Source organism: Anas platyrhynchos, chromosome 1, assembly GCF_047663525.1.
Source record: "Anas platyrhynchos isolate ZD024472 breed Pekin duck chromosome 1, IASCAAS_PekinDuck_T2T, whole genome shotgun sequence".
NCBI lineage: Eukaryota > Metazoa > Chordata > Aves > Anseriformes > Anatidae > Anas > Anas platyrhynchos.
The window spans coordinates 115697815-115724671 of NC_092587.1; the positions used below are offsets into that span (position 1 = coordinate 115697815).

General features: G+C 42.1%; 1 protein-coding gene across 2 annotated transcripts in view; it reads left to right on the forward strand.

Annotated features, from left to right (window-relative positions):
- Positions 1 to 952: 952 nt before the first annotated feature.
- Positions 953 to 26857, forward strand: part of SMS (spermine synthase) — a 44291-nt gene continuing 18386 nt past the window's right edge. Inside the window, exons 1-4 of one of the 2 annotated variants that reach the window (XM_027449066.3) lie at positions 953 to 1133; positions 15668 to 15788; positions 24475 to 24568; positions 25316 to 25380. In XM_027449066.3, the coding sequence (XP_027304867.1) occupies positions 1079 to 1133; positions 15668 to 15788; positions 24475 to 24568; positions 25316 to 25380 (335 nt within the window). In that variant the 5' untranslated portion in view covers positions 953 to 1078. Of the gene's footprint in view, positions 1134 to 15667; positions 15789 to 24279; positions 24375 to 24474; positions 24569 to 25315; positions 25381 to 26857 lie in introns of those variants that run through there. The other variant, XM_021279001.4, reaches the window with a different exon arrangement.

Genomic DNA, 26857 nt, shown 5'->3' on the forward strand with positions numbered 1-26857 from the left:
GGTCACCAGTGAATGTTTTTGCTTTGGTCAGGGTGCATGTGGAGTTGTACAGTTCTAAATGAGGACAATATATGCTTACGTTGAAAAAATGTAACTGCAACTTATGGAAATAACGATGGTAGTACAGTAGCTTGGGTGATAATGATTACTTGTAAACTTCTTTTGTTAAAGGTGTGGAATCACATGAAATCACTGATGCCACGGCATTGTTCAAATTACATCTCAGTCCTGCCAAAACCTCTACAAGAAAGGAACCACGAGCTGTAAAACGTGCAATAACTGATAACACTGAGCACTAATCCTATCATCAACTACATCTAGATGGTGCGTTTCTGGGTTTGTAACTACACGTGACTCGTATAATTTGTGGCTTCAATGTGCAATTTTACAGTTATCCTTCATTAAAAAATAAATAAGCAAGACTTGAAATGAAGGGTTTTAAGGATTCCCTGGTGCTTTTCGCCTGAAGCCAGCAGCACCCTGCCTGCTCAGCACGGGCCTTGGGCAAGGAGCAGCTCTGCAGCAGCTGCGTGGCCCCTGCGCTGTTGGAAGCTGATCCCTGGCCTCAGCGCTGGGAGACCACTCAGGGATTTGGGGAGCGAATTGAATCTGAAAGCAAATCGAGACTGGTCTTTATTTTTTATTTTATTTTGGTTTGGTTTTCCCCAGCCGTAACAGCTAGCCCCAGCAGCAAGCCCAGATCGGGAGCCTCACAGAGGGGCGGGCACGGCCACCGCTGAGGGGCCGCAGCCTCCGGCTCGGGGAGCCACGGGGGCTCCCGACAAGCCGCCGCCGCCGCCATCTCCCATCGCGGGGCCGCCATCTCGGCCAAGAGCCACCGCCTCCTCGCCTCTCCCCTCCTCTCTCCCCGTCCCGTCCCCTCCCTCCCTGCCTGCCGCTAACGGCCGCGGCGCCGCCATCTCGCCCCGTCCCGCCCCGCCCCGGCCTCCCGAGCCCCGCCCGGTGCGCGCCCACCCCCGCGGCGCCGCCGCAGCCCCCGCGCCCATATAGGCTGCCCCGCCGCGCTCGCCGCGCCGCCGCCTCCTCCTCCAGGCATGGCACAGGGCTCTACCTCACTATGGCAGCAGCAGCAGCGCGGCACAGCACCCTGGACTTCATGCTCGGCGCCACAGGTACCCGTGTGTGCTCCGAGGGGGCACCTTCCCGCACACCTCGCTCCCTCCCCCCCCCCCAGCCCCGGTGCCCCCGCTTCTCCCCCAGCCGCCCGCCCGCCGCCATCACCGCCCCCGGGCTGCCTGCGCGCTGCGGCCTCCCCCGGGCCCGCTCCCGCCTCGGTGTCGCTCGGGGCGGAGATGGGGGGCTGAGGGTGGCGGTGGAGCCCTGCATCTGTGGGAGAAGGGGTGGGTGAAAGGCACGGAGGGGGGGGGAGGTTGGAGCCTAATCCCGCAGCAGAGGCGTGAGGGGAGTCGTTGGAAACGCGGCTGGCCGTCTGTAGGGGGCACGGTGGAGCCAGGAGGAAGCCACCACGTTTCTCGGCAGGCAAAATGGGTGAAAAAAAGGCCTCCTCGGCCGGGGGGAGCCCTGCTGGGGGCCCAGCGCGGCGGTGAGACGCCCCCCCCTCCGGCCGCTTGCTGCCTGGTGTCCCCCACCCCACCCCCGCAACGCTTCCATTTATTGTGTGTTTTTTGTTTTGTTTTTGCAGGGAGGTAGGAGCGAAGGCAGCTCTCCGCATCTACAAAGGAAATCTGTCGATAGGTTGAGTGGGGAGAGGGGTTTCTCTGCCCCCAGGGCTTTGTGGCGCGCTGTGCCCTTCGTGGTGTGAGGCTGAGAGCAGAGAGGGGGGAAGATGTGAACGGAGCGGTTCTCAAAGCAGCTCGCTTTAGAGTATGCAAATGTGCTTCAAGGTGAAAGTCTTCTAAGTGGTTTTATGGTGAGGTCTTGCAGTGCAGCTTAGTCACTCATGATAAGCAGGCGCCAAGCACGCTGTACATAGTCCTGCCATTTTCTGTAGAATCATTAATGTTGAAGACCTTCAAGATCACTTGGTCCAACTATCCCCCTACCACCAATGTCACCCACTAAATCATGTCCCTAAGCACCATGTCCAACAGTATGAACAGAACCAAGAAGCTAAGGCAGTCTAAAATACAGTTTTGTGGAACCTCCTGTTCCTTCCCAGCCCCAATGCAGTGATCTCTTTGCCTGCTTGGTGCACAGAGCTCTCATGCATTGCAGTGCTGGCATCTGCAGAGTCAGAGATGTCAGGGGAAGGGGTAGGACTAGGTGTACTGAAAACAAACCAGCATTGTATTAACTGCTCTATGGTATTTAAAACTATACCATTAATTAGAGACTGTGATAATGATCTTAAACACTTCTTACTTCATTTTCTTTTGAAGACAATGCTTGCATCTTTCACCAGTTAGGATGGATGCATCTAAATGGGGGTGGGGACCTACTGCGGAAGTGTTGCTGTGCGGACCAGAGGAGGGAAGAAGCTTTTTCTCCTTGTGTTTCAGCATAATAGACATTTGCAGTGAGAGGCAAAGAACTTTTCAGAGCCCATGACAGCTCTGAAGTTGGCTGTAGTGTATTTTTTTGTGTGGCATTTTCCTTTTGTCTAATGCTTGTGGTCAAGCCATAAAGAGTTGTCTGTAGAGAAAGAATGGTGAATGTAAACTTGTGTTGAAGAACTTCAGTTCTAATGCAAAATCATGGAACATCAACTTTTTTTTCTAACTTAGTAAAACTTTTGAATGTTCTGACATGACTTACTATAATTAAATGTGTGGTTTTGAACCTTGTATTATCTTGTGAGGGTAATATTACCACTACCTCTCAGCTGCAGCTGTAGCATCTTTGTATTCTAGAAAAATGCATAATCTGTTAACTTCGTGATGCAGTCTTTATTCCTTGAGACGCTACCTGCCCTCAGTTCTTGACAAGTTATTTTTGGTAGGTTCTAATACAGCTGTTGACTCCTAGCTTGTGGAAAAGCAAGACTTTAGCCTCTGAGAGCAAGTATTTTTCAGTAGTTCATTCACGTTCCATTGTAATGCATCTTGCAGTAAGTATATGTGGTCATGGTCTTTTCTTCAAGTAATAACCTGTTATTGAACAGTTTGGGTTGGAAGGGACCTCAAAGATCACCCAGTTCCAGCCTGCCTGGCATGGGCAGGGATGCCACCCACTAGATCAGATTACCTGGAGCCCCACCCAGCCTGGCCTTGAACATCTCCAGGGGTTGGGCATCCACAGCTTCTCTGGGCAGCCTGTGCCAGGTTATAGACAAGAGTTATGTATGATAGTTGAAGTCATTTGAATATAGTGTTTTGAGTATTTGTTTAACACCCAATATAATATCTATCCAGTATTTTCCTATTCCTGAAAAGAAGAAGGCCTGCTGGTATTGTATCAGGATTGAACATGACAGTAAAGTAGGGGATAGTCTTTCTGAGATGTTAACACTTTCTAGGAGTCTCTCCTTATTAATCCTTTTGCATGTAACTTGTAGTAATCCTCAATCTTTTGAGGGTCATGAGGGAAGCTGTAGTTGGATGTCAGTGAAAGGATCTGGAGGTGATGCAGCTCTGTAGGATCTCAGGTAGGGTTTGGATCTCGGGTAGGATTTGATTGCATGCTAATACTTGTGCAGCTATTAGCTAGTGACTGCTTATGCTGCAGATTGGTGTGCGTTCTGATGGGTGATCCCTACAGGCTTATTTGTTTGTCATGTGCCAAAAACCTTCAATGGCAGCCCTGTTGTCTTTAGGCAGTTCAGTTTGCTCAGCATATTGGACTGTGGTCCATGTGCAGTTCATTCTTCAGAATAAAAGTGTGTACCCAACAAGTACCTTGAGAATGAATAATTGGAATACTAGGCTTTTTTAATGTTTGGTGTCATCACTTCTGTGAGGTTGGTAGTTGTTGGATGTATTGAGTGATGCCAGTAATGGAAACATGGCTATAGAAGTTAAAAAGGAGAAAGTGGGATTTCTGTTTGTGTTGGCTTCAGGTTGAGGGATGGTAGGGAGAACGAGGAAAAACACTGTCTTGGGGATAGGGTTGCTTGAATGAAAGCTTGTACCTCAATCCCCTGAAAGGTTAAAACAGCTAGTTATTAGTAATGTACTACAAAATCTACTAATTAGAAGAAAGACTGTATTGATTGTCTTCATAATTATACCTTGTCTAACGATGCATCTTCATGTCAAAAAAAAGTGTTAGGTATAAATAGGACTGAATCTTTGTCAGCAGGCTAACACAACCTGACTTTATGGTAGTCTCCTCAAACTCATTAAACTGTGGGGCTTGATCTGTTGGGCAGAAGTATCTTGTTTATTTGTGGCTCCCTGAGCAGATAAATAGACAACTTCAGCAGGCAGACAGTGTAGTGTTCCTTATCCTGAACTGCACAGAGACTGTTCTAACAAAACCCTCCTTTATGAAAAAGGACACTGTTCATTCACCTTCCTTAATTGGGGCAGAGAAGGCTTTAGTCATGCCTTTCACTTCTGGGCTAATGACATTCTTATTAATTGGCTGGTTCATCAGAAATAAGGAATTTGGGACTTGATTTACTTAGTTTAATGGCATCATTATGAAAGTATGTAATGCTTGAGGTCTTATACCTTTACTGAATCGAGTTTAGATTACTGCGTAATGTAAATCTGCTCATACATGGGAGTTTTCATCCATGCATGAAGGTGTCATAGAAGCTTAGTTTTCTGTGCTGTTGAATATAGAAGTCTTTAATGTTTTTCAAGATCCTCTAATGAGAGGGAAAGATATATGGAGACTCCATTCAGACGTATTCTTTGTTACTTGCATTGGGAAGGTGCTTTGAAAAGGTAAGAACTTGCTGGAAAACTAGCTTTAAGTGTTTTACGTTTTACTGTTTGGGATTATTGCTTGGGGCACAGGGGATTGTACAGTTCCTTCTACAGCTGCATGAACAGATGTGCTAGCAAGACTGAGGGCAGGGTGTAGGTGAGTGAGCTGTTGGGGGGAGAGCAGAGATTACTTGAGTTGATGCAGTTAATGAAAGAAACCAGTGAAACTGTTGTGTGGATTTGCTCACACTGGGAGTTCCAGGGCTGTAGTGCAGGGAAGGCAACACTTGGGCCTCTAAGAAGAGGGGTAAGGGGTATGTTTGTATGTGTCCTGATTTGTTTTATTTTTTTTCAAATTATTTTTTTTATGGAGATGGAAAGAAGAGGGTATGACCTGCAGGCTGAACCTCCTTTTTAGGTCTTCTGCCTGTCCATGGGGTCCATTGCTTAATTCTGAAAGTGTATGTTGAGAAGAAATCCCCTGAGGTGTAAGGCTGTCATCAGCAGGAATGCATTTAAATAATACTAGTAAAGGCTAATAGCTGCAGCAGTTCACATCCACTAATATTTTTAGATGTGGGTGATACATTAAGAGGTGAATTATTTACTAACAGCTTTCTTGTGGCACCTGAACTGGCACCATGGATATTGGATTTGACTTGCAAATTTTTTTCTTTAATTAGTGTTTTGCTCTGTAATTGTACTTACTGAAGATGAGCTTCATTTACAAAAAGGGTGGGTTGTGTGTGTTTTATTTTTGAGGCACTCTTTTAAAGCAGAGGCACTAACTGCTTTACAAATTAAAATATATGAAGCTGTCCTGGCTGAAACATCTTACAGTGTAAGAAGGTGCTGTTAACTCTGCTGGTAATGCTACATCATAGGCTTCTGGCCCATTTTTTTTATGCATGAAGAAATGCCATCAGGTGAAGCCTGAATGTATATGGTCTAGGGGGTGTAAAGATTCAACAGTCCTCGCATTCATTTTTTACAGCTGTTTGAATATACTGCTTTATGTACTCCAGTATTTAACATCCTTAATTGTATAAAAACTATTGGTAATATTGTCCTGAAAAAGTCCAGTTTATGAGATGTTTCAGGTAACTACAAAACATTCTTTCAGGCGTCTCAACAGGTGACAATATTGTTTAAAATGTGAACAGTCTTTCAACACCAGTTGATGGACTTGAGTTTACACAGGACTGGGAGAGACAAATGAAGCTAGCAGAGCTGAGGTGTTGAAACCACATTTGTTGATGTTAAGGTTCAAGCCATGTGACAGATGCAGGAAGTTCTCTGAGCATGTAAATAATGCTGTGTGCAAAGGTGGCGAGCCAGATGTAATGTGTGAGAATGTTTGCAAATGCCTTTTGGTTTCTGTCTTAAGGTACTGCTTGTCACTGAAGATCTGTTGGGATGCAGCATTACAAGAAGTTTAATGAAATGCAGCTTTCCCATGCAAAACTAAGCTTGAGCAAGCAGCCAGCCTTGAGAGAGGCTAGGTTGTGAGTCCTAAACATTTAAAAGATGAAAGATGCTTCCGATGTGTTGTCCAGAGCAGTGTGACAAATATTTCATCTAATGAATTTTGTATATTTCAAGTCTGTTGGTATGCAAAGGCTTCATCTGTGTTGAAAAATAGTGAATTTATACAAAGTGGAAAAACCTGTAATATCATTACAGGGTGAAATAACAGTGTAGGGGAAACTAAACAGAGCAGTGTGACTTTTCAGAATGTCAGATGCTGCTTGTAAGGCTTGTAATTTTTTTCTACAGCTACTATAGGGTTTTAGATGAACTGAATGTTGTTCCAGAAGATTAGTAATTAAAAAGTTACCAGTTAGATGTAATTAGACTCCAGGTATAGCAAAACCACTTTTAAAGTGTACATTTTTCTGAAAAATCCAGAAAGCTACTTGTCAATGTCAGAGTGAATTGAAGAGACTGTTTTTAGTATTCTTCAAATCTGCATGTGATCACTGTGTACCTGCCAAAGGTAGAGTGACCCAGCATTTCTTTGCTGCTTTTATCCTCCCCTTTTTTTCCTCTCTGGGGGGGCTGTGCTCAAATAGCTTTTGCTTTGGAGTTGTCCAGTCTTCCAGAATTTCGTGTCTTAAACTTTTTCCCCTAGTGGAATGTTCCTGTAGGACTCACCCTGCTGAAATGAAAGACGTTCCTCTAATAGCTGTCTCAGAATGTTCCCTCAAATGCTCCTAGCAGCAGTGAAGGCTTCTAGGAGCTAGCCAAAATCAAGTGAGGAAAAAGACATTGATATATTCACTGTGGTGGTCTCTTCTTAAAATTCATCACTACATTGTTGTGTGGGAGCCATCAGAAGTGAGCTCTTGGATGCTGATGAATCTACAAGCAGTGAGAAAGCCAGGAAAAGTTTATAATGCTTGATTTGCTGACTAACTCTTTCCTCAGTTATGTCAGATGATAATCAAATGCTTATGCAAATATAATCAAGGTATGTTCTGGAAGGTGGTGATTCTTTGTCTTCATTCTTCCCCTCAAGTAGTTCTGGTTTCGGACATTATGCAAGTGTGTTAACCTTGAGTTTCCTGGCTCTGTTGTAGGCAGCCATTGTTAGAGTGAAAGGTTTCTTTTCCTTTCTTTGGTATTTTACCAATGGTGACTGCGAAGACTGGTCTTTCTTGCAGACCAGTGTTTGTGGTGTTCGATTGCTTATTTTCCACTGGTACACATTTTTAAGGAGACTTGTGGACAAGTGGATACTTTCTCCTAGAGAACTCCACAGGAACATGCCATCATGCAGAGGCTGCGTGTACATGGTGGTCTTCTAAGCTCTAGCTGGTATTCATCAGGTGAGCAAGTGCATAGAGATTCTGGGGGACAAAATTGTGGGGACCAGCAAAATACAGTTAGTAAATGTTTTTAACAAAGCTGAGCTGCTTTGCTGGAGTGACCTGTTTTAAGCCTTCTTTGAGTCAGTCTGCAAGATCTAATCTCTGTTCAAGTGGGTGGCTGCATTTGTAACAATCCCCAAGATACTTACATCCTCAGCTGGTCAGTAGGATTCATCTTACCCTACCAGTGCGTGATCTTAAAAAGCAAAATCGCCTGCAGCAAGGCTCTGATCTCCTCTGAAAAGCCAAAAATATATTAATTGAGAAGTGCCTCTGGGCTGACTGGGTAGTGGTGGTGGGGAAATTAATATGTGGTACATGCTTATAAAAATTCATTAATAAGCACTTTTATGTCCACACCTAAAAATAGTTCTCAAGTGTGAGTAAGCTCTAAACTGATATAAAGTGTTTTCTTCCTGTTCTTTTCTGCAGTGACTAAATCTGTGCTTGGAAAGGCTTGGTAGTGCAGCTAAGAACTTCATGTGTGCTAGGTGCTTGCTTCATTTAAGTAAGAGAACAAACTTAGTTAATGCTTGTATTGGCTTAGTGACTATCTTTAAATTAAAGCGTTCTTTCATTGCTGTGATTGGATTCTTGCACTCCACATAAGCAGTTCTGTGAAACTCCCTCCTTCCCCCTTTATCTTTACTTCCATAGCATTTTAGTGTGGCACTAGCAAGAGCTTCTACTTAAGTTCTGGTCTTTGGCTGTCTCAAGTCACATTCATTTATGGCCAAGTAGGTCACTTCCAAGCTGCTGTGTGCAAACAGCCAGTTACGGAGCAGCTGGTAAAGAAACTAGAGAAAGAAGAATAAAAGAGTATGTTAAACCCAGCTACAGGCTAAAAGGTCACAGATTTGTTTTATCGATGTTAAGATGCTCTAACGTGGACTTGGATGCTCTGAGATCACTGCAACTCTGTAGTGTATTTGGACTTCTAAAACTTTAGGTTAATTTGGGATTAAGATATGCTTATATTCAGTTCTAAAACTGCAACAAATAATTACTAAGTTTGTCTTAATAGAAAAATGGTGTGCACTGTATAGGCAATTTTGGCTGCTTTTTAATAAAGATGCCTGTACCTATGAGAAGTTAATTTTATTTTGATGCTTGACTTTGCAGTTTGGCTCACCTGAAGGCTTGCTGTCCTAGTAAGAAGGGGGAGGGAGTAAAGCAGAAAAGTGTATTTCATGCAATGAGTGTGCTCTTCAGTGTTTCTTGGTCTTTTCATTCTGCCCCTTTACTTTGGTGTTCTCTCTAGTGAGAAGATGTAAAAAGACCTTTGTAGGGTAGTGGTGTATCCTCTATCTAGATTGTACGCTTCTAGTGTATTTTAAAAGCACTAAACAACATAATTACTAACACCAAACCATAAAATAGATATAGAATGGCCATTTCTACCTGAAATGTGATATTCAGTTGGAGTGACAAGAAGTAATTGTATATTAGGATCCTTTTTTACTTTAATGGTGCTCTGCTGCTGGTGCAGGTTTGCTATGCAGCAGAGGTCCTGTTATAGTAAGAAAATCTCCTTGATGGAAGGATTACTGTTCCTAGGAAAGCATTTGTAACAGATCTTGCATGATGAGGAATAAACAGTGCCATCTTGTTAGCATTCCTTACTTCCTCATTTAAATGATGTGTTTGAAATTTCATGGGAGTTTGAGGTAAAGGGTGGGAGTGCTGTGATACATAGTCCAATAAATCTTGTGTTCTGCTCTCACTAATTTAACTGTCACGGTGTTTTGTGTTTGAATGTACTGAAAAAAACTATTGTCCTTTGAAATCTGTCTGTCTAGCAGAGTTTTACTACTTTTCAAAAAAGTTTTGCCTTTTTAAGATCGGTGGAAATTAAACATTGACTCTCCAGTGCTACCACTGAAAGCATTCTGCCTTTTCACTTCTTGATTGTGGAGCCAACATACCATTCTCAGTGTTGAATTTCAAATGATTAAGATAAACAGTTGTGAAAGTGTTTAACATAAATGCCAAGATAGTGACTAAGGTCTGTTTTGCAAGGTATGTGCTTACTAGTGTTACTTTGAGATATGATGTTACTGTTATTCTGCAATTTGGTAATAGGTCATCCAATTAATACTGGATTAATTTTAATCCAGCCTACTAACATTGTCATCCAATAACTGAGATTTTATGCACCTGTGAAGCACAGACTTCAGGCTTAAGCCTTAGTGGTGATGTCCAAATGTATTTCTGAGACTGAGGCTACAGAAGCCTTCAGGAACTTCATATTCACAAAAAAAAACACACTGGGATATTTAATACACAAGATCTCTTTTAATCAACTATACATATAAAACTAAATTTTGGGTTATCCTAATACAAGATTCTTTGAATAGAAGAGAAGTGAAGGAGTGATTTTTGTAACTTTGCTGTTATTGAAGTGGCTGGAGCTCGTAGACCTGTTTTTGCTGAAATCTTAAAGACTTTTTGGAGTATCACCTTAAAGGAGGTTAGAAAAAGGAGAGTTTTTTAAAAAAAAAAAAGGAAAAGTCAAACCACTACTTAAAGGGTTTCAAAAGGGAGGGTGGGAAAAGATGTTATTGACCTTTGAATAACAGAAGGTCAACAGGCTGCATCTCTGGCAATGATGCTTCTGTTTCAATGATGTTTCTGTTTTCACTGCTTGCAGAAGTCAACAAACAGATGTTCATGATCATTGTGCTGTTGCTTCTGACTGAATTCTTGCTGAATGTGACTTTTTTTTAAATCACTGTGAGGTTGGTTGAACACTGGAACAGGTTTCCCATGGAGGCAGCAGAGTCTCAGTCTGTAGAGAGAGCCCAAACATGGCTGGTGTGACCCTGAGCAACCTGCTGCCATGGACCCTACTTTGAGCAGGGGCCTGGGTGAGATGATCATCAGCAGTACCTTCCTTCCAACCCCTGCCATTTGCTGCGCCCCAGTGGGGTGCTGTTTTGTTGTTCTTTTTGTGCAAAGCTCAGAAGTTTGTACTTACTCACTTTTCCCTGTCCCTTCTTCTTAGAAGCATTATCTATTAAATATGTTGAGTCTGGCGAATGAGATGACGCCAATATTAGTGTGAAGGAAGGTAGAAATGAGAGAGGCTGGGAGTGCCCTGTTTGGTGGCAGTGTAGTTTTAGATTGTTGCCAGTCAACAGAGGAAAAACATTTTGGGTTGAGTCCCTAACCAACTGGATGCTTTGGGGAAAAGGTGGTTAAGTAGCTCTGGGGTGTATGTGGGGAGGAGGGAGGGAGCAGAGTTGCTTTTTAACTTGCATAGAACAGGCTTAAAACTTAGCACTGTGAGACATGCTTCTTGCTAAAGCAGGTTGCTTTTTGTAAGTATCTGTTAACATGTCAAGCAAAAGCTAGCTGCTTTGTCCTGGGGGTTCATGAAAACTGTCTTTAGGGGGTTCTTTGGAGGGGGTCCTTTTACTTAAATGTGAGGGGTGGGTTTATTTCTGCCTTTTGGAGTCAAAAGGACCAATTTAGGCAACGGTTGTTCTGAACTCTTAGCTAAGCCGGTGATGGTTGTGTGTGAATCTCTCTGGGTAGCATATTTCAAGCATTAGTGTGCTCTGCACTCGTGTTTCCATGCACGAAGATGCTTTTAACCAGGATGAAACCATGAGTATGGCTTTTAATTAAAACTTGAAAACGTTAAAAAAAAAAATTGCCTTGTAGGGGTTGGTGACTAAGTGCTAACTAGTTTTCTGCAAACTATTAAGTACTGCTGTATATTCTCATGCTGAGGGTGGAGGAGTTCTAGTAGGGTGAGGCTGAGGATGAGAAATAAGGGAAGGGTTGGCACTCCAACTGTAATTTTTCTTCACTTTTTTTTTTTAGTATCTAAAAAAAAAAAACCAAAAACACTAAAACCTCTGAAATATAGGCACTGAAGCCTAAAGTTTCTCATGAGTTTTGGATTTCAAAAAAAACTTCAGACTTGCCCAGCACAATGACTTGAAATGGTGAGTTTACATGGCTCTGGACAGAAACAAGGTGCCAGTCAGTGAGGCTGCTCTACTGCTCTCAGCGTATTCACACATTTTGTATGTGTGTTAACTCTTAATGAATTCTTAATGAAGTACTTAATTTCATTTGATTTCTCTTCACCTTTCTCTATTAGAAGTGTAGCTACCAAGGGAAAAATGTAGCAGAAGTGCCAAGGCATATATAAGTGCTTTAATGCATCCTACTCTTCTGGTTGTGTTACATTCTTGCTAGAGGAAAGGGCTCAAAATCAGGGTTAGAAAAATTCAAAGCTGGAAATGGGGTGAATGTTCTCAAACGAGATCTAATCTGTTCCCATAACTTAAAGATTTTGTAAATACTTTGGTATGAGGATGTCTTAAAACAGAATATTTTTAGAGATAGTCTGGTCCAATAACATTACTGAGATCAGCATTGGAGTATCTGGATGAAACTGGTTGGTGTTAATGCATGAGGCCAGCCTGGATGCTTACAGGAACTGTGGACTTTGAGCTGCCCTCATGTTGACAGAGGGCTATCAGTTAATGGCTTTTTGGCTGCTAAAACTCCAGAGGAATGTCTGCAACTGTTCCGAAGCATCTTTCTTCTTGGAGTTCACTGGGTTGCCAAGACTGCATGGCTTGAACTGACTGGTCACTAGCTGTTTTGAGAAATATCTATATCAAGTCTTCTGCACAATGTTCTTGTTTCTGCTCCCTGGAGTTAAAACTCTGGGCCTTTTGCTTCTGGCAAATACCAAATACTTAAAATAATATTTCACACTTAGTAACTTCTTTGCTTTCTGAAAGGGTGGGAGAACAAACAAAACAACTAAAGCCATCTGACAACCTACTTGAATTAATGTTTTGGTGTAGATTCAAAGATACTCTGCTGTTTTTATCACCACTGTCCTTTTCATTTATCAACACTTCACACGGCATATCTGAGCTTGGAGTGAGGTGGTGGCTAGTGGATTTGGGTGAGAGATCTTGAGATTCCTGAAACTTCGTGGTGCCTTCAAGCAACCACTGAAGCCTTAAAAGGAGCCTCCCAACTTCAGAGAACTAATTAGCCCTCCGAGGCAAACCTTGTGTGGTATAATCAAAAGGAGACCTGATGAAAGTACGCATTGTTATTTTAATTTCCTGAAACTAATCGCATAATAGAAAGAGTGCAGTCAATCTTTTGCCTGGCTGCTTAGCAAAGAAATCTGTTGCAGAGTGATGAGCGATCAGCTAGTTCAGGGATTGGTATCTCCATGGAGCAGAAAAGTATCTGTGACTTATCCTACGGTCTCTGCCAAGGTGCACCCAACAGCAATCGCTGATGTTGTTGAAAGCTGGTAGGTTAAACGTGATGTGAACACTTTGGTTCTTCCAGGGAATTGCTTTTCCATATTTTCTTCAATGCCTTCCAGGAGCTGCAGAAATGAAGTGGTTTGGGAGTTAGTTGCATTCCAATTCAGATTGGGTTTCATACTATTTACTGGTCTGGAAGGGTATGACAAACATTGAACAGCATTATTGTCCAACAGCATTACTTTGGTATTGACATAAGAACTGAGGGAAGGAAAGGAGCATGGGTTTCTCAAAAGATGAGGCAGAAAATAAAGGAGTAGTGAGAGGAAGCAAATCGCAAGCAAGGAGAGGGGACCACATGTCTAAAGTGCCAAAAAGTTTTTGTGAATATATTAGCCTTGGGGCAGCTGCTCCTGTCTTTCTCAAAATAAGGGGGCTGATGAGTGCTGGAAGTTGAAAGTTTGAAGTTGGGTTGCACACGTACAAAAACTTGCTGGCACAAATAATGTGGATTTTACAGCAGCGTAGGGGAGAAAAACATTCATATTGATAGTGGACCTTGTGGGTGTTCTGTCCATGAGAGTCAAAATCATCCTCAGTGCTTCCTACTGAGGAAAAGGTGCTGCAGAGTGGCAGCAGTTGAATTATTCACAGCTGTTGAACAGAAATCATTTTTATTCTAATGAACAATAAATCGCAAAATTACAATGTAGAGAGTTAATGAGTGAGATGTAGAAGATGGAAGGTAAGTATCTTGGAATGTGAAGTTAGGTAATGTCAGCAGTAAGAAGCAGGGCCTTTCCCCAATTCATAAATGTTCTTCCCAAGATTTTGGGGAACATTAAAAGAAATGCTTTTTTTTCGCCCTGCCTCAGTCTTTCTGGTTTGAAACAGGGATAATTGCAGGCTTCACAAATGGGTAAACATATGCTTCAAGTTATCAAACTGAGTTCAGTTGACTGGAGTTGTCTGCTTATGCTAGATGAGAAACTTTACATGACTTGATATGTTTTCATTCTTTTGCTTGAAGGTTGTACAAATCAGAAACATCTTGGAAGCTATTGCTGATTGTGTCTGCAGGCTATGCTTACTGGTTTTCAGGGAATGTGCATTTGGGAGCAGGGAATAAAACAGTGATTACCATAGAATAGCTCTTGAATAGATGGGTGGGGGGAAATGTGTCATGACTGGAAGCATTTAGTTACAAACTGCATCCAAGTGGCTGTGCCAGGTGACTCCTGCGAGTAATTCTAGATCCTTACCAAATTGCATGACCGTAATAGCCTAGTCTTGTAAGTATGTGAAACAGAAATGATTATACTTGCCTCATCTTATAGCTTAATAGTGTGCTGGTGTGAGTGTCTTGCTAGTTTTGTTTTGATTCTGGAAGGTGCAGCTTTACCAGAATCGTTGATTAACTGGTAGTCAATTCCCCTATCAACTGACAAGTCTTATGACTTGTTCTTGGGATGCTTGTTTGAATGGAGCTTAAAATTTTCTTCCACATAATCTTTATTACAGCTAAAATTGTGCATACTAAACTTGATATTTGTGAAGTCAGTGTGTTCTGACTGAAGTATCTGCATGGACAAATTATCAGCTTGCTTTTGGAGATTTCTTTGGTTATTTCCAGTTGGATTTTTGTGCGCTTTCAGGCAAGAGTACTTTTCCATAGCATTGTGAAGACTTCATCTGGGAGTCTGCTTTGTCCTAGGTGTTAGAAAAAGGACTTTCCTTCTTGGGCTCCTGCTGACTCACAAACCCAATCCCTGCAATTGGTTATTAAGTTCAAGGCTGGTGTATGCTGAAGTAGGTGTTGTTGAAATGGCAGGATGAACTTTGTTCTCCTTCGTTCTGTAGCTTTTCTAAGTCACTGGTGGAAGCTAAGTTAACTTTCAAAGAAATGATCCCAGAAACACTTAAATTTAGCAGGCATTTAATATCCAGTAAATTCTGGAATTTTGTGTCTTACTGATCCTACTGTTCCCACACTAAAATGCAGTAAGGGTCTCCTTGGTCATTTTCACAGGAAAAAAATTTTATGCTTTGTGTGTCAAGGTGGAGACAAAAGCATCTTTGCTTCCATGTTACTGTGTACTAGCAGTTACTTTTAATACTACTTTGTGATGAGATTCAGCTGTGTATTGTATTGAGAACTCTTGACTTTTCTCTTCACTTGGAAATGAGTCTTCAGTAGACAAAGATGGAAGGGAAAATGACCACTATCTGGGCAGGGCAGCTTGCCCTGTCTAGTTTTCAGTGCTTTAAGCCAAGGAAATTACCAAGCGTCTTCTCAGTGTTGGGGTTTATTTGTGGGAATGTTGTTTATTTTTGGTTTTGGGGTGTGTGTTTTTTTTCTTCATAACAAAAGTAATTACATGAATAAGGCCTGGCTTGGATTGTGGTAAAGTTGGTGACCAATAACAGACATAGTAAAAATACTCATTACATCGGTTGTAGACCAATTGTAGATCTCTCTGCTCAGAGACAAAGACTGATTTAAAAATAATCTTGTTGGAATCTCCATGAACTGGAAAACAACTTCATGGGTTATGGGAGGTGGGGAGGCACAGGGGTTGAAAGGTACATCAGTTTTTTTTTTCCCCACCTTGCATGAGATCAACTGTAAACTTGAAAGCTGTTGTTCATACAACTCGAAGAAATAGTCCAGGCTGCCAGCGGAAAGATGGTTCCTTTAAAAAAAAAAAAATTGATATGGAAAATCTTCATTGACTTTTTTTCTATCTTGCAGCTGATTGCAATGCCGTTCTTAAAGCTCTACAGCCCGTTTTTCAGGAGCAGGGAATGACAGAAACAGTTCATAACTGGGAAGATCATGGTTATTTAGCAACTTACATCCAAAAAAATGGCAGGTGAGTGGATTTTACTCCCTATAAACTTCCTATCTATCCTCCTTACAAATATTTTTCTCCCTATATTATATCATGTTGTAGGGTTCTGGCAGGGCAAACTGTTTTTACCATCTTTGTGTATGAAGTGACTAAAATAGAGTACTGCTGAGAAACAAGATGACATAGGCAAGAGATACTGCTGTCAGAGCAGTTGAATTGGTCCAACCCCCTACCCAAGCAGGGGCACACTGAGCAGGCTGCCCAGTGCTATACCCAGGGGGCTTCTTAGTATTTCCAAAGAGGGAACCTCCACAACCTAGAACATCACCAGCCTCTCTGGGCAGCCTGTCCTTGTTTGGTGACCTTTACAGTCAAGTGCTTCCTGATTTGCAGAGGTAACTTCTTGTGCTTCAGCTTGTACCCATTGCCTCTAGTGACTCTGGCACAAGGTGCTACTGAAAAGAGCCTGGCTCCATCCTCTTTGTACCCTCCCTCCATGTATTTATAGACATTGAGTTTCCCTCTGTCCCCTGAGCCTCCTTGTCTCCAGGCTGAACAGTCCCAGTCCTCTCAGCTTCTCCTCACAGGTACTTCAGTCTCTTCTTCATCTTTGTTGCCCTTTGTCATCTGTTGTTGGATTTTTCAGTATGTCCGTGTCCCTCTTGTACTGAGTAGTCAAGAAGCGGAAGTAGTACTACAGGTGCATCCTCACCAATGCTGAGTAGAGTGGAAAGAGCACTTTTCCTGACCTGTTGGTGATACTTTACCTAATGCAGCTCAGGATACTGTTAGCCTTAGCAGCAAGGGTGCACTGCTGACTCATATTCAGCTTGGTGGCCAGCAGGGCCCCCAGGTTCTCTTCTGCAGGGCTGCTTTACAGCTGGGTGGCCCCCAGCGTGTACTGGTCCCTGTGGTTGTTCCTCCCTGGATGCAGGATTCTACACTTCTTGTTGAACTTCGTGAGATTGTCAGCCCATGTGTCCAGCCTGTCCAGGTCCCTCTGGAGAGTCAGCCACTCCCCTCAGTTTCATGCCATCTACAAATTTACTGAGGGTGTGCCCTACCTGCATTACCAAGATTGTTAATGAAGATGTTAAACTCAATGGGACCCAGTATTGACACTCCCCCCACCTGTGTGGTGGTACTCTTGTTACTGACAACCCCTGTGGTACTCCACTTGTTACTGGCCTCTAACTAGATGCCTTTAATTGTTCTGCCTTGTGTATAATGTGCTTCACTGTATGTATCACTAATACAAAATGTATATGGGTTCCCCAATGGAAATAATTGTCAGAACGTTTTAGTTGGGTTGGGTTTGGTTTGCATAACAAATGACTGTTATGAGCTTAATGTTAAATTGGGTACAAATGTCGGTTCAAAAGTGCATTTCCTAATGAAGATGCTTAACACTGATTTTTAGAACTTTGAGAGCTTTTTTCATATAGCACAGGTCTTAGAGGCTTGGCTATTTCCAGATGAGTAATCCAAGAGATCATCTTGAACGTAAGGTATTGCAGTTTGTGAGGCAGCCTCTTCAAAACTGAAGAAGGAAGAACAGCACTGTGCAGAAGAGAACTCCTAAGAGGAGATAGCTACTTGAAATGTGAAGTTTTTCTCTAGTGCAATGCTAAATGTAAACTAATAAAGAGTGGTTATTGCTTTTGGTATATTAAATGCAATCTGGACTATGCTGTATTCTAGACTACTTTCTCTAGAAGTTACACATTTTAGCTAGTTAACTCATTGTTTGTAGGGGTATGAAAGCACTTTTTCCCTACGCTTTGCCAGCCCTATTGAACAAACACTGACTTTCATACAGTAACACATGCAGGAGCACTCTGTTTTAGGACCTCAGCAGTTTTGTTTCCTTGAGTCCCGTGGTTTCACTTCCCTCATGGAAATGGTGTATACTTTTTCTATGGCAGCCTCAAACAGCTGATTTCTGTTAATGTCAGGTGATGCAGTTAGAGTTAACTGAAACAAGGGAGCATGTAAATACAAGCCAGGAGCCTTGGCAGGTCAAAAACACAAGCCAATTGACAGTTGCACAAAGGGCAAAATGAATTGGTACAGGTACACATACCAAAGCTTTGATGCTAACCAAATGAGCTTTGTTTCAATACTAGTGATTTTATGTCTGCTTTTTAATTTGGAAATCTAAAACTATGAGTTTTTTATGTTAATCAAAAACAAAAGAGAAAACAGTATCTGATACAACTAGTAAGAAATTAGCATGGGATTAGATACCTTCCTTCCTTTCAAAACAGAGTACTCCTGGAAATTGAGTTTGTAGTGGAAAAGAAAAATTACAAGGAGTAACCATGTCTCAAGTTGCACACTTTTCTGGTAGGCATGGTGGATATGGCTGGTTAGAAAATTTCCACAACAAGTGGAGGGGGACTAGCTAGCTCACGGGTGTATTAGTCAGTGCTGTATGGGAGTTGGGGTTTTGTGAGTACAGACACACAAGCACACTTTCAAGCCAGCTGAAGATGTCTGAGCCCCTGCAAGATAGATGCACAGCTGTTATAACAAGCTAGGTACTAATCCTAAGAAAAACAAATTGAGATTGTAGATGTTGCTTAGCCATATATTACTATCTGAAGCCTATGCAGATAACCCCAATAGCCTGTGGGGTGCCCTCTGTCACAGATTGTTGAATTGTAGGCCTGGCTGTTGACAAAACTTTGACAAAGATACTTTGTGTGAACAGCTCTGGAGGGCTGCAGTTGTTGAATGAGTTGGAGCTGATTTAGGGATTAAGCCATGCTTTCCTGTTGTCATTACCAGAGCAACAGCTCCATGTTGTTCTTTGTCTGAAGTAAGCAAAAGTCATGTTTGGCAACTTTACCTGGTCCATTAGCTTAGTGATACACTCTTGGGGAGGGAGAGGGAGGATGAAAACAGAGAGAGCAAACTAATCAAAAGAAGTTCAACTGAAAATATTTTACTAATCAGGTTGTCAAACAGAAGTATGAATGAAACATCCATTCATGCTCCAGAGCTGGGCAGGAAATCTCTCACTTCAGCCAATCAAGTCATTGTCTGCAGTGAATGAATGAGCTTTTCTGTGCTTTGCCAACTCCAGCGAGCAAGTGCTGCACTGGGGAATGGTAGCATGTGCTAGCTAGCTACTGTTCTGCAAGCTCTGGGACCTCAGCAGTTTTGTTTTCCTGAGCTGTATGCTTTCAGAATGCTTGTAAAAACTGCATACGCCTTTTCAGGGGCCCCTTAAATAGCCTGCTTTCATTGAGGTGTTGCTCTGCTTCGGACTGGGCAGTTTGTGGTACTTTGTATACAGTCATATGGCCTGTTACATCTTAAGGTTTAAAAAATAGAAGCCGAAGTAAGAAGATCATTGAAGCTGATACTGTACTGTGGTAGCCTCACTGCTCGTAAATGAGTACTCTTCTGTGTACATGTACAGCTATTAGGATTTTTCTCTTTATTGTTCTTCAGTCTTCTTCCTTCACATCCACTCTAATGCTTCCCTGATCCCTCTTATGTCAAGTTCTGCCTAAAAGCTCCTTAAAATGGAAAATCTCACAAAATGGGAAATCTAGAGCCAGTGTTTCTACAGTACAAGATAGTGTTTTTGGAGGCTTTTGACTTCCCGTATTTGTGCATCTATCTTAAGCTTCTCTGTTTTGTCTGAATTCTTGTGTAGAGAAATGTAATCCTACTGGCATTCGACTTCACTGTTTGCAGCAGTGCAAGATTTAGTCAGTTGAAGGTGTTGGTTTTTTTTTGTCACTGAGGTGACGATGTTGAATATGTTAACGCTGTGAGGGGAGGGATGAGCGTTTTCACTTTTGTTTCCCACCTTAGTGTTTTGCTAACCACTTTATGCTAGTCAGTGTATTTCAAAGGAGCAGGATGGGCATTCCTCAGTGCTGTGTCAGATGAAAATGGTGGGGTTGATTCATTGAATTAGTCAGAGTGCAAAAATGGGCTGAAGAGTCGGAAGCAGTTGCTGGGAATCAGCAACAATTTAGAACTATGAGAGCTTTCATTGCATTAATTTCCTTCTTTTGTAAGAAGAGAACAAGAATAGTCGTGCAGTGCAGTGAAAAACAGTTTGCTTAATTCCTTAAGGTCCCTTAAGTACTTAGTAATTAAAATGAAGAGCGTTTAACAACAATGAAAAAGTAGGCTTTATTAAGATAATGTCGTCATTATTTTTTTTTTTTTTGGAATTTCCTGGTATAAACAGGTTTTCATTTCCTTCTTCATGAGTAATTTGACAGGTGGCAACTTTCTTGGCAAGTTACTCTCCAAATACTTGCACTGTTACATCAGGACTCCAAGTTAGTCTTTCAGCAGATAAAAGCTTTGATGGAATGAAGAGGGCTGTTGTAGGTACCAGTCTGTTTATCCAGTTTTGATCCCTAGGGAAAAAAAAATCCTTAAATATGTAGGATTGCAACACATACTCCTCAATACAAGGAGCTAAGGCAGGGCATACATTTTGGCTTACAATAGTTTGATCTCCCTGCTTTTAGTCCTTTCTAAGTTCAGATGTTTATCCAAAACCTTGCTTGGTTTCAATTACTTCTTAATTTGTGCAAACATAATATTTCTTAACTCGTGATGTTCCCAGTTGTTCTGGGTGGCAAGATCCAGTGCTGTGAAGAACCTGTAAAAGTGTTTCTGTAATCACAATGCATTTGCAGGCAAGCACAAAAAGCCTGGCTGCTGCTGTAGATAATGTATGCAGGTATACAGATGCAACAGCAGGACCTTGTTACAGTGAGGACTGCTTCTCACGTGCAGATTTCCTTTCCCAACGGAAAGGAGAGGATCTCCTTATTTTTGAGCTTTTTCTTCACTGCTTTTATGACAGTACATGCAAGCACACACCAAAGGTGGTAGGTGTTTTATTTCCAAACTAGGAATTATTTTTTTCGGTGAGACAAAAAGCAGAAGGGAATTCTTGTGATGTAAAGTGAATTTTTGCAGCTCATTTATTATTTGGATTGTAAATTAATCTTTGCTATATTTTTATGGGTAGGAAACTGAAACTGTATTATCACGGTTCTTTGACATTATGTCCCCCAGTATTATTGTAAGAGTTGCTGCTGAAGGCCTTCATTCACACATTTCAGTAGATGCTTGTAACAAAAGCTAAAGTAGCCTTTGCTGTCTGCTGACTTAAGCTAGAAGTCTGTGGGTTCAGCCTTGGCCTGCTGGTATTGCCTTAATACCACTGATCTGGTCACGTTGCTGAATGCACGCCTGTACTATTTAATGATGGTGTGGTTTAGTCCTTACTGGATTTTGAACTTACTTTGGGCATTGGATTTCCAGCCAGGTGATTTTCAACAAATCTGTAACCAACCTGGATATGTATCAATTCCTTTGAGGGTTTTCAAATTTAAATCCAGGCTGTTCAACATAAATTTACTGTCTGAGGGCAGAGATTATCAACTCGACTTTCAGAACTTGAATTACTGACCACTGCACTGCTCCAGTCTGCTCTCCCCCTTCAAGGTGTCAGGACCCCATTATTTCAGTAGAAGTAACAGTTGGACCCAATGAGTGATGGTTCTGCAGCATTTTTGTCTCTGCACCCTAATGCTATCATACGGGATAAGTCAGAAGGCATGCAGATGTGCTTTTTAGGGCAACCCTCCTCTCAGCCTCCTACCCCCGAAAAAAGACCCCAAAACAGAGCCTACATACTGAGGGAAATTTTCACGCAGGCACAGGGGAAATGAAGACAATGCTAACTGTCAAATACTATGACACGTGATTTTTATTTTTATATTTTTTTAGGAAAGGGAACTCAAGTCATGGGACAAGAAATTTGTTACTGGCTTGTTGCTTTTGTTTGTGTAAATAGCAACCCCTGAAGTATGGGAATAGACTGGTAGAAAGATTTTTCCAGCAGTGTGAAGCTTTCTGGTACTGTGCCAGATTGAGAGGGCTTAATGGCAGTGCTATGTAATGAGCTATAAGGACTCATCTGTCCCTGGTGCCGCAGCTCTGAGGGCATGGAGCAACTCTCTTGGCTTCACCAGAAACGGAGTGGTTGTGTCCAGAACCCTCTGGAGTCGCCGGTGCTCTCTGCTCACTTCTCCAGTTTTGCTTAGCACCCTCTGTGTGTTGCAGGAAATAGACGTGAACTGTAACCTTATTCTTGCAAGGAGAACTCCTTCACTTGCTCTCAAAGGCTGAGCAAGGAGAATTCATAGCTCAGAAGTTGTCCCAGTTTTTTGTGGGCTCTTAGGTAGTAATTTTGAGGAGCACCTCTGGAAGGAGACTGAATTTACCAGATAGGAATGGATAGAATGGGAAGTGCAGTGGATGGACTAGGTAGATGGACTTCTCGAGGGAAGCATTAATTTAAAAAATTGTCCTGCTTCACTGAGACATACCAGCTGGATGCTTGCTTGCTGTGTGCATTGAGTATTGATGGTAGGATTTTCACCAGAGCTGTCCTCTGCAGCAGCTGGTCTGTACCAAGTACAAAGAGAAATTAGGAGAAGCAAGCAAGTAATTTGAATCCCTTTGGTTCAGTGGGGTGTAAAGTCATGGAGAGAAGTGCTTAAAAACTCAAAACACCAGTAGAAACTTAGGGGGAAGAAGGGGTGTTCCTGCCCTTTCTTTTTTAATCGTAGTAGCTGTGTCCTGTTGGTACTGATGAGAACACCAGCTTAAATTGCAGGATGTTGCAATTTCTCTGCGTGGCCTGAGGTGGCCCAGTGTGAAAAGTATTGAACTGTAAAAGCCACCAGTGGGTGGGACACAGTACAGGAGTACAGTAATACAGTCAGTACAGTAGAATGCATTTATCCAGTTTTCCCTGAACACTTTCATATGTAGCCTCTATGATAGGAATGAAAAGCTGCCCCAGGAGTGTTTGAATACTGAAAATACTTACGCTGCTGTTCTTCTGATTAGCTCATAAACCTGCTCTCTTTCGTGGCAGAACTCTAGCTGGTAGGTAGTTAAAAACAACAACAAAAAATACAACAGAAAGACCTGTTTACTCCTTGACTGTTTTCATTCTTTCATTAGGATAAACAGGATATTTTATTCTATGCAGGAGTAATTTCCTGGTAATGGTTTTGGGGGGAGTGCCTACTTCATGGTTGAGTTTAATGGCCATTGCAGAACAGGCGTTTTTCTAGTGCCTGATTAAAAATACTTGTAGGGAAGACACCTAGTGGACAAGCGCTGAAATGTAACTAGGGCCACTAAAACTTGGTGCCCCTATGCAGCTAGTTAGGTGGGGAAACCATGGTGGAAGTGCGTGTACTGTATAGAAATACCTTTCTGTAGGCAAGACCTATACATAAAATCTGGAGGAAAGTCAGAGACTTCTCAGGCTTGTCTTTTGAAGAGAAGTGTGTGGCCCCCTGGTTCGTCTGTTACCTTTGAACAAACCACAGCTACAGTTCGCTGATACCCAAAGCTGGTTGTGTCATTCAGCAGTGCAGTGAGTGTGTTTTCATTCTTGCGTCACTTGAAGCAGTTTCATCATTTGATCCCTTTGCAGTTACCAAAAAAATTGTAGTCTTCAGGTAACACTTACAGAATATTACGAATTTCTCATCTGGCTGCAGCTGTGGTTGTGTTTGCTGCCCAAAGCTCCCACTAACACATGAGAAGTGGCGTAGGCTTTGGGGCTCACAGTTTAATAAAGAAGCTGTGGGAAAGCCAAATAAAAGACAGGAATGGTGGAGAGAGGGGAGGAGGTCACCTGAACTTTTTGCCTTAACAGAAGGAGTTGGTTTGTTATTTGCCTTTGAGACTGAGTAGTAGGGTGATAGGAGCAGACAAGCAAATAAAGGGGCATTCAGAAAGTGTCCATAGCTTTACCTGGAGTTTCTCAGTGTTGTGCTAATGAGCCTCCATCCCTCAATGCCCTTCTTTCTTTGCTCCACTCTTAATGTTCCCATCCCCTCCTCTATCCTCTTCTACTTCAGTGTGTGCCTCCCTTTCCTTTACTTCCTTTGTGTACTTGTAGCCTTTCTGTTTCTTTTTGTCTTCTCCCCTCCCCAGGATGGAGGATATAGTTTCTGTTTCTGTTTTCGTGTGTCCTTCCTGTAAGTACTTATCTTTTGTTCGGTGCAAGTTCCAGAAGGGCTTCCAAGTTCTTGGTTGCTGTAAGGAGCAGAGCGTACAGCACTAGTGTTGTCTGTGCTTGCATCTGCACTCATCAATGAGGATTTGCTGCTGCAGTTTGTCAGTCGAAGCCATGCTTGCTTCAGGAGGTTTATTGTTTCTGGTGTGTATATTTTTATTCAGCTTTGAACGTCAACACTGCCTCTGTGAGCAATTGCTATACATTTTTAAAAAAGACACCAAAAAACAAGAAGGGAGATAGAGGGGAGGGAACATTCCCAGTTGTTTTCTTGAGCTTTGTTTTCAATTTTAAAGAAAGCCCCACTTGCCCAAGCAGGCCTTACTCAAAGAGCTGAGAGCAGTAGTCAGTGTACTGCCCCCTCATGCAGCGGCTGTTCTGGTTTAAACACGGTGTTCATTAACTTGCTGCCTGCTGCTTAGTTATGTAGTAACTGGCATGCCCTTGAAACTTTCAATTTATTGCTTAGTGACTTCTAGAGGAAGAACGGAGCCGACAAACTGCTGGAAAAAGAACTGGTCATTCTTAATTTAATACAAGTCATTTCAAACTTTCTTTGCTCTCTCTCATTTTTGTTATTAAACAAAATCATCATCATTGTCTCTCCTTGTCTTGTAGTTTTGCCAATTTGAGAATTTACCCTCATGGATTAGTGTTGGTGGATCTGCAGAGCTACAATGATCAAACAAAAGGAAAAGAGGAAACCGATCGGGTATGAACCTTACTGTGTTTACCAAACTGCATAGGCAGCCACTTCTTTATTCCAGGTCTATCAAAATCTATATCTAGATTAATAGATCTAATCTGTATCTTCTTAAAATGTTTTAAAATATCTAAGCTTGTTCAAACCTAGTGCTTACAGACAAGGAATAGTAGTGCTATATGAATATGACCACTCACGCACATGTGCATGTCCTGAGTCTCAAATTCTTTGCTGTAAAAGTTGTAAAGCCCTAACAAGCCTCAGTTGGGGCTCAGTTCCCTTCCTATATTCAGGGCAGTGAGAGAGAAGGGATGCTTAACCCACAACCTGGTGTACTAGCGTAGGATTTCCTTCTCTAATGTGGGAAATGGTGAGCCTTTATTTTAAAACTTCTTCCCCACGGAGAAATAATTTCTTCTCATCCAACGTGAAAGCTTCAGAGCTGAGATATTTGGGGATAATGAAACCTTCCAGGATTCTTGTGCTCCCCCTTTGGGTTGCAACTTAAAGGTCTGGCTGTTAACCTGGAGGACAGTTAAATATAATGATGACAGCTGCTACGGTATGCACATTCTTGCTAGTAATGAAGCTAAGGCAATTAGCTAAGGCTAATTATTCATGGACTTCATGTTATATTGCAAGATCTTTCACTGCAGGTGCTACTTTTTATTGCCTTCCAGCTAGTCTAATTTAACAGATGTTTTACATCAGGTGATCACTTCTATAAATTCCACCTCTCATTTGCTGTTTTTTCAGCTTCTAGACAAAGTAGAAGAAAGAATGAAAGAATTATTTCATGGCAACATAAAAAGGGTAAAACGGTAAGTTCACGCGTATATTTCCATATGCGTCTCTTGGTTGCTTAGTTGTTAAAGATAATAAACAAATTATACTGTATAATTTGCTACACAGCTGTGAATAAGGAGCCTGATGTAAGAATTTTTGTGTATTTTGCGTATATAGCCCAGCACAGGCAAGGGCCAGGGCCAGAGCTGAGGTGCAAGCCCCTGGCATGTGGAGGAGACCCTCCTGCAGCTCTGTCACACACAGGTCTGTTCCAGCAGCCAGAGCAGGGTTAGCCAGCATAACCCCACAGAGCTGGCCTTGAGTATGGGCAGCCAAAGCCCCAGTGGGAATGTATGTATGTGCTTGTGGCCCTCCAAGAAGATAGAAATGCTTTGTAGCAATTTTTTTATGTGTCACTGAAAGAAGATAATAACATGTTGTGCCTTGCAAATCTTCCCTCAGTTTGGTTTACTTAAATACAAGATTATATGTCAAACTGGGGGGATTGTTAACAGTGGGTTTTTGACTAGTGCGAAGAAAACATTCACCCCAGTTGTTCCCTGGGGGTCTGGAAAGGGCACAGCTCAATTCAGTGTTTTCACAGTGACTAGCACCTTGGAGCAGAGGGAGCATTTGCTGTGGACATGAACTTAACTAGGTGATGCAGCAGTGTAAAATCAACAAGATATACCTTAAAGACAAGAAGCAAACTACAAAATGGGAAAACAACTAAGCAGTGCTGCAGCAGAAGACTGAAGGTTATAGGAGACTACATTTAAAGTGATAGTGGTTTGAAAGTGTTGCTGTACATTGCATATTATATTTTGCATTGTGTGTAAAACAGAGAGGTAGTTAGTTGTTTTGCTTTCCTTTGTCCTGGTAAAGCCTTACCTGGAGTACAGTGTGCAAATGCAGATCATTTGGTGTATGTGTGTATGAAGGAAATGCTTTCTTGGAGGGCATTTTAATGCTGCAATATTATGTTGAGAGTTTGTGGAATCCCTGTGATAGGAACTTGTTAAGCATGGGTCAGGAAAAAGTCTGAGGTGATCTAGATTCATGTGGTTACCTTAGTATAGGAAGATGAACCTCTTAGAACAACGGATATGGTATGGATCTTGTAACACATGCCTCGACTTTTTTAAAGTTTGCTTTGCATCCTTCTGGTGTTTGCTTCACACATCAGCTCTATCGGAATTACTGCTGCTGCAAATCATTTCTGCCTTTTTTCTTGACCTTGTGAATAGAAGCTCTTGTTGTCAGCATGTGCTGCCATCGTGTGGTTCAGTGAGGGTACAAAATATTTCTGATATATTCATGGACAGTCACTAGTGAATTTGCAGGAAGATTGTCTGTCTGGTTTTCTCCTGCACCCTCACCTGAAAAAAAACCTAAATTTCTGGAGTGTAATGTACGGGAAATTTGATGAACTGCATGTTTTGCGTAAAATAGAATTCAATCAGTTTGGTCAGTCGCTTGCATTTCAAGTATATTTTGTCTTTTCAGGTGTAA